The sequence below is a fragment of the Equus przewalskii genome, chromosome 18, assembly GCF_037783145.1.
Source record: "Equus przewalskii isolate Varuska chromosome 18, EquPr2, whole genome shotgun sequence".
NCBI lineage: Eukaryota > Metazoa > Chordata > Mammalia > Perissodactyla > Equidae > Equus > Equus przewalskii.
The window spans coordinates 14,752,044-14,764,362 of record NC_091848.1 but is presented as its reverse complement, the minus strand read 5'-3'; the positions used below and the strand labels follow the sequence as shown (position 1 = coordinate 14,764,362).

General features: G+C 38.2%; 1 protein-coding gene across 2 annotated transcripts in view; it reads left to right on the top strand.

The window, feature by feature from the left end:
• Window positions 1-12,319, top strand: part of SPATA16 (spermatogenesis associated 16) — a 227,097-nt gene that overhangs the window by 136,866 nt on the left and 77,912 nt on the right. For both annotated transcript variants that reach the window (XM_070582355.1, XM_008530780.2), the window contains exon 5: window positions 8,022-8,106. In XM_070582355.1, the coding sequence (XP_070438456.1) occupies window positions 8,022-8,106 (85 nt within the window). The remainder of the gene's footprint in view (window positions 1-8,021; window positions 8,107-12,319) is intronic.

Below are 12,319 nucleotides of genomic sequence, written 5' to 3'. Positions count from 1 at the left end.
GAAGTGCCAGACTAGGAGGCAGGTAGTGAACGTCAAGAAAAATTCTCATCCATTCCTGGACAATCTTGCTGGAGCAAGCATGGCTAGAACCTTAGCAATAAAAATCTGGAACTACAATCAAGGCAGGAAGACATTAACTAGATTTGGTCTGCAAAAGGTAGAGACTTGGTCTCAGGGACAACTTTTAGCTATTAGAATTTGGCAATTAGTCACAGAGGCAGACTTGTTACAAAGGTTCAGAGACAAAGCTATAACTTCTTCAATGCCCATCAACTACTGAAATGCATGAACCCAGAGCACGGTACGGACTGAGCCTGCTGATGAACATCAAATGACTAGGGGTAGTGGGGTAGGGGGAGAGGATGACCACGACAAAGTTGAAACAAAAGCACATAAATAGAATTGGATCCATATACCCAATAGATGTGTAGCTGGCATGTTGGAGACTCAGGAGAGGCAGGGGTATAGTCCCAATCTGAGTCTGAAGGCCTGAGAACCCAGAGAGCTGATGGTGTGAGTTCCAATCCAAGTTTGTTCGAGTCTAAAGGCAGGAGAAGACTGAGGTCCCAGCTCAAAGGCAATCAGAAAAGCAAATTCTCCCTTACTCAGCCTTTTTATTCTACTCAGGCCTTAAGTCAATTGAATGAGCCACACTCACATTGAGGAGAGCAATCTGCTCTACTCAGTCTGCAGATTCAAGTGTTAATCTCACCCAAAAACACCCTTACAGACACACTCAGAATAATATTTAATCAAGTATGTGGACATACCATTGCCCAGTCAAGCTGACATAAAATTAGCCATCACAAACACCTACTATTTATCAGGTAACGTGTGAGGCACTACAATGGTAGATTCCTGTGGCCTACGGTTTAGACAGTGCTGCCAATAGGACTTCCAATGTTGATGGAGCTGCTCTGTGTCATTCAATATAGTAGCTACTAGCCACATGTGGCAACTGAGCACTTGAAATGTGCCTTGTGCACCTGAGAAACTGAATTTTAAATTTTAACTTTAATTCACTTAAATATAAACAGCTACGTATGGCAAGTGGCGACCATATTGGATAGTACAAGTCAAGGGAAAGAAGTTTGCAAAAGAGTAACCCAACGAGTAATTATAAAATGTGAGACTTATGCAAGAAAAGGTTAAGGTTCTGGTTGAGGGATGGTAGGGCAGAACTTATTTAGATAGAATAGTCAGAGCAGTTCTCACTGAACAGGCCATCAAAGTTTAAGCTAAAGCCTAAAGAACCAAATCTTGAGAAGGCGCAGTCAGATGGAAAATTGAAGACTAGATTCCAGGCAGGAAGAACCACATACACAAATGCCCCAAGGTAGGAAAGTTTGTGTTTGCTTTGAGCAACTGAATAAACCATAGTCGACTGGAGAGTGATGGAAAAACGTGTTTAAGAGGAAAACAAGGGCAGCCTCTTACAAGAGTTGCAGGCCGCAGTAGGAGCTTGGATTTTATTTGAGGTAATTCACGTTTACATTTTTTAAAAGATCATTGTGGCTGATTGCTGTGTGGAAGATATGTGAGCCTTTGAATAAACACTTCATGTATGTGCGCGCACGCATGTGTGTGTGTGTGTGTGTGTGTGTGTGCGCGCTTGAGTGATTTGCTAGTTCAGTTCTCCCAATCAGAATATAATCTCTTCAATATTAATGTGTATTGTATTCAAATGAATATACACTTTGCATCAATATTAATTCATCTATAATTAATGACATGTATATACATATGTTCTTGAGCTTTTTTTAAGTATGGAAGGAAACACCCTCCTAAGTATGTCGATAACAGGGAAGGATTCTGTAGTTAGGACTATCGACACACTTCTAAGTACCTATACCAGTTACATAAATGAAATAGCTGCGTAAAAAGACCACAAGATTATCCTTTGACTCTTGAGAGAGGTCAATTTCTGGCTGTAGAAGAAAGAAAAGGAGGAATTTAACAAGTTAAAAACGACAACCGTGAAGCTAATCTCAGGTAAAGGGGACGCATGGAGAAAGATTAAAGCAACTGAGGTTAATTAATTAACCCAGAGAGGAGAAGATTAATGAATTATTGTGAGGATGATGTAGAACTACCATTCAGAGGATAACGTCTAGTTGGGGTGCATTAACACCCAAGAGAGAACCGAAGCCAGCAGACTCCAACTGCAAAAGGTGCTGTTTATGGCTGTGAAACTCTGGAATCGGTGAGGAACGCAGAGCCCTGTCCTGTGGAGGTCTTTAAAACAGGGTAGATTCTCATCAGTCTCATTTAAAAGGTTTAAGTGTGATCCTGCCTAAAGGCAAGGTGCTGAACGGAATGACTTTTCAAGGTCCCAGCCAGTCAGCCTGATAAGACCACACACAGCTGATTCCGTGCTGATTTTCTTTTGTTTACCCATATCTTATTGTTTTACACCACCATGTGGCCGCGCTGAGTAGAAATGTTATAAATTTTGAATCTGAACATAGGCCTTAAGAAATATCAATAGCGTATTTTCATACCATTAGAATTGCAGTCTGGTTAGAAATATTCAATCTGTAAAGTCACCTGGCATGAATATGCTTATGTATCATGATCCTTTCCTGGTATTAGTTTGGAAAACAAAACTGGTACCTATCCGATTAATAATAACACGTCAAATTCTTTCATTGTGCATTTGCCATTCTATAGGAATGGGGTTTGATTCACAATAAGCTGAGTTCCTGACATAAAAATCTTTTATTTTAGATGCATATATATTTAAAAGCTGGATTCTGAACCTTTTACATTTAACAGATGTATTAAGTAAATTAAATATGACTTCAGAATCAATTTTGTAAAATGAATTCAAATTTACTATGAAAAGAATAGTAGATTTTCTTGCAGGAAAACAATAACCATTGACAGCTGACTGAGGGCATCATGTTAAAAATAATTTTAGATATAGCACATTAGGCCACTGTGCTTCCTGGTACCCTTCCTCTTTAATTTATGCAATAAATACATCAGCATCCATTAGCATATTAAGCTCCCATATGAGCTAAATGTTGCACTGGGTTCCACGCTGGACAAATTGAATTGACAAAGCCGTCTCTATCACTCCATTCCCAGGCCGCCTCCACTATAAAAGCCTTCTGTGAAAAATGGGCAATGAGGTAACCCTAGGGCAGACCGCTTGTCTTAGAATTCTAGTCACTCTGTAGGCCTCAAGTTCTTTGTAACAAGAATTTCATTTTTTTTATTTTAAATAAATAAATAAGATAATGTTTGGTTATTAAGTCAACAGATATTTGTTGGGTAACTACCACACCAGGCACTGTTCTGAGCACTGGGGATAGAGCAATGAATAAAATAGACAGAAATCCCTGCCCTCAGGAAGCTTACATTCCAGTAAAGAGCCAGACAGTGAATATTTTAGGCTCTGGTATGGATAGTATTGGAGTGTGATCAGGGCAGTCCTCACTGAGAAAATAACACCTGATAAAGACCTGAAGGAGGTGACCAAGGAGGTGAGAGGGTATCTAGGGAAAGAACATTCCAGGACAGGGACTATGAACTGCAAAATCTCAGAGACAATGGTGTACTTGTTCATTTTGAGGAACAGCAGGTGGACAGTTTGTCTGGAGCAGAATAAGTGAAATGAGATTAGAGAAGTAATGTGTGACCAGATGGCATACGGCTCAAATGCCATTTTAAAGACTGATTTTTACTCTGAGTGAAATAGGAAGCCCTTGCAGTTTTAAGCACAGGAGTGACCTGCTCTGACACACTAATTTTAATGGAATTGTTCTGACTGCTGTGTTGAGAATAGATGATGAGGAAGCAGGGAGTCCAGTTTGGAGGCTGTTTGCAATAATCCAGGTGAGACCTGATGGACCAGATGGTATGCTAGAGGTGATGAAAAGTGGCAGGATTCTGATATAAGTTAAAGATAACCTGACCAGAATTTTATCTTGGATTGGATAGAGAATGTGAGAGAAAGAGAAGAGTCAGTGATGACTGCAAGATTTTTTGCCTGAGAAATTGGATAGATGGAGACCACTAGAGACTGAGGGAGGGGAAGGAAGGAGAATCAGAGTGTTGGGTATGGGTATGTTAAGTTTGAAATACTTATTAGGTGTCTAAGTAGAGATGTTGAGAAGCCAGCTTCTATAAGAGTCTGGAGATCCAAGAAGAGGTTTAAACTCAGCATGTAAATCTAAGAGTTGTCAATCCAGAGAGGGTATTAAAACTATAAAACTGATGAGCTCATCAAGGGATTGAGTATAGAAAGAAAGAGGAGTCCAAGCATTGTGCCCTGGGGCGCTCCAAAGTTAGGAATCCAGGGAGATGAGGAGATACCAGCAAAGGAGACAGAAAAGAGCAACCAGTAAGACAGGAGGGAAACCAGAAAGAGCAGAGTTGTGGAAGCGAGCGGGAAAGCAGACACTGCAGAGGGGAACAAGCAGTTGCATCTCTTGCGCCTGAGAGTGTGTGGAAACTGAAGACTGAGAAGTGAACCATGGCACGTACAGCATGGAAACCACTGGTAGCATTGACAAGAGCAGTAGTGTGTGAGCAGAGTGAACTGGGAGGAATGCGAGCCTTGCTGGAGTAACTTCAAGAAGAGTGTTTTGTTTTGTTTTGTTTTGTTTTTAGAGAAGGAAAGAACTAAGATGATAACTGGAAGGAAGGAGATCAAGAGAGGCTTTTAGGGTGTTTTGTTTTAAGTTCATAGGAAGAACAGCATTTTTGTGTGCTGGTAGACAAGCTCGAGGAGAAAAGGAGAAACTGAAAGAAAGGGAAAGAGAGGGAGGGAGAGACAGGGGCGAAGAGAGAGAATTGCTGGAGCAGATTCCATGGGCAGGCACAACAGGCTGGGATCTGGTGCGAGAGTGTGGGTGGGATGGGTTTATTCTACTCTGTCAAATGCTTTACATGGTGTTTAGCACTTAGTAAAGGCTCAAAACTGACAGATATTAAACCACCAACTGTCAATTAAAAGGGTTTGGCTAACATGATCTTACAGTTCCACTGCAGCTACAACATTCAATAGGTAAGTGTAAGTAAGTTGACTAGAACAATGACAACAAAATGAAACATTTAGAGGCAACGTTGAATTACACTGACTAGCATCTAGGACGTTGGTCTAAAAGGTAAACAGAGATACCTGAAGGAAAGCGGGAAGAATGATGGGTTACTGTTTGCATTCGAGTCATGAAGTGAATCAGCCAGAAGCACGATCCCACTAGGTACCTGACTCCTTGTAGATGCCCTGCGCTGATTAATTAATTACTTTGCCCTTTGTAAATTCAGCATGATGAAAACCTCTATCTCCTGCCTCACAAATATCACATGGTGTCATGTTATTTCCATGCTATTTTCATGTTCTTCCACTGAATTTTATGCTGATTCATAAAGTCTAAGCTGTAGGGCAGAGCTCTGGTGGGACCCAGACAGAGGAAGGTGGGGGGTAAGTCATAAATGCCATTTCCACTGGGAAGAAAATGGAATTGGAGCAATTACAATCTCAGCTGTGTTCCTAATATCAACATAGCTTTCCATAAAAAGTATCTCAGCAAACATGTAGCTTCATGAAACCATATTTTGTTATTTAATACTAGCACCTTTTTACTATTATAATAATTGTGCTTCCCTAAGGGCAGGTAATAATTTCAATGATTCTTAATTCGTCACTTATTTCAATATAAATTTGGAGATATGTTCCTTTGGAAAAAGACGAGCCCCCAGGTGTAATAAAATCATCCTTAAGAATGTAACAATTTGACAACACGCCATTACAGTAAAAGCAACTTTGGAGAAATATTAATAAAAATACTAAAACTTCTACTTTTACGTTGGTGAACTCAAAACCAAATCACTAAAAGCATTAAAAATGCAGGAAAGCCCTAGAAACCCACTGTGGCTATCTATCTCCCCTGTTCTCACAATCATTCCACTCCAAGGACGGCAATCACTAACATGATAGAAGCAATCAGTTTATGTTCTACCTAACTCAAGCCAGTGGGTATGCCATCCAGAACTACCTTTCCTGTTTTCTGCATGTTTCAAAATTGCAAAGTTTCTTTCCTGAACTCTGCACAGTAATTTTAGTACAACGTATGTATTGTCCCTGAAGAGGAAACAGTAAACTGAAATATTTAAAGGGGCCTGTGGCCAGAACGTGTAGAAGCTGACGTCTGACTATTGATTGACTGTTATACCAGTGCTTTTCACCTGTTGCTCAACCTAATAATTTGTTTATCTTAGAGAAACTATGTCAAATCTGGCCCACCACATATTTTTGGAAATAAAGTCTTGCTGCAACACAGCCCCACTCATTTGTTTATTTATTGTCTATAGCTGCTTCCGCAAGGCGAAGTTGAGGAGTTATGAGACCACATGGCCCACAAAAGCCTAAAATATTTACTATCTGATCCTTTACAGGAAAAGGTTGCCCAAGCCTCGTTTAACTAATGGCTGGTGTCCTCATTAATTGTTGGGCCGTAGTTAGGTATCCAAATGCTAACAGAAGGCGGAATCAGAGTACAGAATCAAGTCATCACCTAAAGAACCCAACTTCTATAAGTACAGTGTGTGCTGTCCTTGAGAGTGAGATTTTTACATTTTTCATTGATTTCCTAAATTCAGAATTTATTAAATGAATTTCTATTAGGTGACAGGCATCCACATGTCAAGCAGACTTCCTTTTGAGGTTATCATGGGAAGAAAATTTTTCCAAGTGTTTCTATCAAAATGCAAATGTTTGAAATTCATTTTTGTCCCTCTTTAGTCTATGATTTTTATAACTTGTTTTCTACCTCACACATATTCACACAGCATCAAAACCTCCTAGCTCACTTTATCGTATTGTTAAATTAGGGTTTTGAAAAATATAAAAGGATTCTTAAAAGATTAGTTATTCTTAAATTATTGTCATTTATTTTGAAATGTCAGTGGACAGATGCTTTCCAATACCACATGTGTGAGAAGAAATATATTGAACTGAATAATCCTCCAAATGGTGGTATTTTTTTTCCACTGTTAATTTTTAAAGTCCTAATTTTTGTCTGTCCTGAGCAAGAATGTAAACATTTTAATTTTTTCAACAGAGTACCATAGTAAGTTTATAGCTGCTGTGCCTTAGACAACCTATATTTAGGGAAGGAAAATTCCTAATGCAGTTTACAATGATGTCAAGAAACAACATGTATCTGCAGGCAAAGATAAGAAAAACATTCAGGGGGTACACAGTGATAGCTCTACTTAAATAAATAAACTTTTGGTACTAGTGATTAGGTACACAGGATTATTATATGTTTAATTGGCCAATGTGACAATTTGGAATTACTTCCAGTCTCATTTAATTGGATTCGGAGTCTCTGGGGAAAAGAAATAGAGAGGCCTAGCAGAGAAACAGTCATAAAAGTAAACTGTTTTTCTAAAGGGTGCTAAGCAATGAATTAATATCCATTTTTAATATCCCCTCAGCTTAATAAGACTAACGCAATGATTCTACAGACTAGATACTAAAACCAATTCAATTAAACAGAAAGGTTGGGGGAGGGGAGTGTCTGTTGAATTGGAAAGTTTGTATTTTCAATTTTAAGGAGGCTAATTTAATCAAAGGTGAATAATCTTTAACTCAGGTAAAGTCTGAGATATGCTTAAATACCTGCATAATCGTTAGCTATACATGCTGTGCTAGGTTTGAAGGTATTTTGGAGTCCATAAAATATGTTACTCTATAAATGCTTGGAAGCTTAATAGGAAGCCACCAGAACAAAGCATTCTCCCGCAGTCTTTAAATATTCTTATACTGTACAAACAGAAAAACCATCTAGAAGACAAATGGCTTGTTGCTACTCTTACAGTTTTAGTTTAGCTACCAAAAAACAAAAAACCTACTTTCTACATTCTAAAACATGCCTTATGCTTTGCTCAATATTAGTCTAGTCAGTACATTAAAAAATCTTCTTCCTGAGTATTTATATATACTCGCTGTTGGGTTTTCCTTCTGTCCTATAAATTTGTTTTTTAAAAAAATCTGTCCTTGTTCTTAGGAGTGCCATGATTGCTGACTACATGTTCTGGCTCTGTGGAAGAAGTGACCAGTGTGTAAGCAAGCTCATCAAACTGTATTGGCAGGTAAAAATTGATGCCCCAACCAGGGAGGAGGAGCCCGTCTCATTTTTAGAACCAAAATGAAGGATTGGTGCTTAAAAGACTGCTGAAAAGGTAGCTCTGGGCATATCAATCAGAAGGACACCACTCAGTAGTAATGTATTTATAATGAAGTAGATGTTCTGAGACTAATTTTAAGGGCAAAATTCAAGGTTGTTAACCCTTGGCCCATACTTCAGTTTTACAACCCAATAAAAATTTGAGGCATCCCAGGAACTGTTTTCCCAGGCATGCTGCTGTAATGACATGATCTTTTAAAATATGAATATTGTATTTTCATAGATTCTTCTTGATCTATGACCTATAAAAGCAGATGCTAGAAGTAATACTAATTACATAATAAAAGAAAATGCAGAGGCCAGTGGTATTTCTTGGGTAACATTTAGTATTTGGAAACATAACCAATAACAAAGTGCAGATCTTCTTTCTTCTTCTTATTCAAAATGGCAGCAAGAACTCATCCCAAAGGTCAATGAGATGTCAAGAAGAGAGTCATTATTTCTTAGAGTTATAAGGAGAATTTAGAATTTACTAGTTCAATCTCCCTCACAACATACAAAACTGTTCTCGTGCTATCCTCCCCCCACAAGTTATCAATGACTTTCTGCTGAAATATGTCCAAAATGAAGAGCTCACTTATCCCCAAGAAATAACATCCAATTTGCTAATTATTGAACTGTTTTCCTCATTTAAAGTAGATTTCTACTCCCTTAAAATTTCCATCAAGTGGCTCCCCAGTGAAACCACATGCACCAAATGGAAATTCATTTCCAAATAAAATATTTGAAATATTTGAAAATCGACAACAAAAGCCAACTGCCTCCTCTGTGTCTTCTCCTATCCAGACTGTGTGGGGTGTTTTCTTCCTTGTATTTCAAGATGATTTAATTTAATTGGATATGAACCTTTTGAAACAACTAGAATAAGATCTGCTAAAATAGTAGTATGAAAGTAAGAAATAATCAGTAACAGTGACACAACCTGATTTTCCTCACATTTTCACTGTTGTGTCTTGGTCCCTAGTATTCTCTCTATATATTGTGTGTTATCCTCATTAGACAGTAAAGTCTTAGGTTTACCATATAAAATTCTCTGTAATTTGTATGGTCTATCTAAATATTTGGAGCTCAATTTACATACTACAAAAAATAAGCATTTAAATTAGTCCTAGTATACTTGAGACCTATAATTATTATGAAAAAAAAAAGTTGACCTTCAGGTAGACAAAACTTTAATATCAAAAAATTATTAATTTGCTGATAAGTTTAAGATTTTCCTAAGGGAATCTAGAACAGTAGTAGTTGCCTCTAGGCATGTGAATAAATAGTTGTAAAGAATTGCTAGATATGAAAAATAAGCAAATCATATGAGAAATAGATATAGTAAAGGAAGGACTTTTCATTAAAGGATTTCAGAGGCTTCTGGAGAGAGGTGGGGAAGGAGTTGAATCTTGAGGATTAGATAATGTTCAGCAGGCCCAGCATAGTCTAGGTCCCAAATGAATGCTTGTTTTAATTTATTCATTCATTAAACAAACATATATTAAGTACCTATTGTGTTTTCTACATTGAAATAGGAAAAAATGTGTCCAATATTGGTGCAACCCAAGACAGATTAAGAGCTTAAAATTTGGGGCCAGCCCTGTGGCTGAGTAGTTAAGTTCGCTCAATCCACCTCAGCAGCTGGGGGTTCATCGCTTCGGATCCTGAGTGTGGACCTACACACTGTTCATCAAGCCACGCTGTGGTGGCATCCCACACAGAAAAACTGGAATGACTTACAACTAGGATATACAACTACATACTGGGGCTTTGCAGAGAAATAAAAAGAGGAAGATTGGCAAAGATGTTAGCTCAGGGCCAATCTTCCTCACCAAAAAGCATCAAAAAAAAAAGAGCTTGAAATTTTTGTAAATAATTTTTTTTTGTTTCCTTCAGCTTTCAAAGAGCATCTCTATTTTAAAAGAGTATCTCTATTTTATTTACCTCAAACTAAGAAAGAAATCTCCACTTACCAATACATGCATGTTTGCTATATAAAAAAGGAATAAAACAAATACTATTATTTTACTACTGTGCATTAATAATAGATAAGAAAAACATATTTCTCTTTGTGTTCTCTTTTTCTCCTTTAATCCGAAGCAATTTGGTATATTGGGAAAAAGCCCTATTCCGGAAGTCAAGCCTGATTCAGTCCAAGTTCTAACACCAAATAGTTATCTAATCTGAGGCAAGTTAGTCTCTAGAGGAGTTTCAACTAGAAAATAAGAGATCACTAGCATAAAGTATTTGAGAAGGTCTATTCTTTAGCACTGAATCTCATATTTTTAGGCACATCCAAAAATGATGCCACAAATTTCAAGAAAAAAAGAAGTAATGTAATTAGAAATTGCATCCTGCAAATAAATTCCATAAGCTACATCCCTCTAGCCAGCCCCAACATCAGCATACCACACCATTGTCTCACCAGTTATGTGCTTCCTTCTGCTAGTCATCCTCTCCCTGATGTCACTTCAGACGTATACACCTTCCCCCCCAAACTTTATTCTGTCCTAAATCCAAGTGAGTTTGGGGGCATTGCCAGAGAGTGCCTAGTCCATGTCAACTTTAAAGACAGGGATGCCCCACTACCCAAACCACCATCAATTACACTGGTGAATTTAAGAATGTCCCCAAACATCACAGACTGGAAGTTGTATCTGCATGTATAGACATTTATAGACATCCATTAAGGCTGAACAGACAGGGGCTATTTTCACTACCTTTCTAAGTGGAGAAGTTACTATACATCTTTCTTTCAACCGCATAAAATCCCAACCACTCTTGCCAGTTATACTTTTTAGAAATCTTAAACAGGAAGTGGAAAATTTCAGAAGGTACGAATTTGAGAACTGGTCTACACCTACTCTCATAAACCATTGACTTAAAAAACTCTTAGATGCAAAAGAACAGACCTTTGCTTTGGTGAGCTCAATAACACCTTTCAATTATATTAAGAATATTTTTCATATCATCAACCCAGCAAGAAAAAAAAGGCATAAAGCTCTATACTATATGACAGCTCACACTGGGATACAGCCCTTTGAATAAAAGTGTTTGCATATAGTATTCTATAATAGCATCACTTCTTCTAAGAGAGGGTTGGAAATAACTTGTTACAACTGTACTTGCATGCATGTCTCTGCAACCTAATACCTGTCTTCTGTTATCAGCGACCTTCCTCTTCTCAAACACACCTCCCAAGACCTTAGTACAATTCTGAACTCATAAGCAAAATGGAAAGTCCCTAGTCAGACTTTGAATTAGCTATTTTGAAGCAGCAACCCTTATTTATTTATATGTTGCTCCTAAGTAATAATATTATTCCAAGAAGAACTTTATCATAAACTCTAGTCCTCCTCCCAAGCCCACTTAGATCCATGGCTAGATTCAGGAAATAAGCCAACAAGACTCGATCTTCCACTCTTATTTTCCCGCCTTCACTTTCAGCCATGCTCTCAGCCATGTGGGTTGTCTCATGCGTGGCTTTATCTCCTGCAGTGTGAGTAACAGAACCAACTCTGGTCCTCATGGCTCAGAAAAGTGGAATGAAAAAAGGTGATAACAGCTAATTTTGTTGCAAAACTCCCACAAGATGATTGCAGAGGAACCCCACTAAACAGAGGCAAGCTACCTGATCTACTCATTCCCTATCTTAATTGTTCTTATTCCTTTCTTGAGTCAAAAGCCTTCTAAGGGGTCCAGCCCCATGGTGTAGTGGTTAAGTTCAGCACGCTCCACAGCCTGGGTTCATGGGTTCAGACTCCAGGTGTGGACCTACACCACTCATCAGCCATGCTCTGTGGTAACCCACATATAAAGTGGAGGAAGATTGGCATAGATGTTAGCTTGGGTCTAATCTTCCTTAAACAAAAAAAGAGGAAGATTGGCAACAGATGTTAGCTCAGGGCTAATCTTTCTCAGAAAAAAAAAAAAAAAAAACTTCTAAGCATCTAATTCAATTTACAAGCATCCACCTAGAAACAATACTCATAAACACACAGAAAAAAGTGTGCTTACTATTTATCTGATTGCATTGGAAAGTGATCTCCTACACATAGTCAGAATACCAAAGCAGCATTCATAGAGAATTATGGCTTTCTCACTCTTCAAGAAGGTTGTACAATTCTTCTGGAATA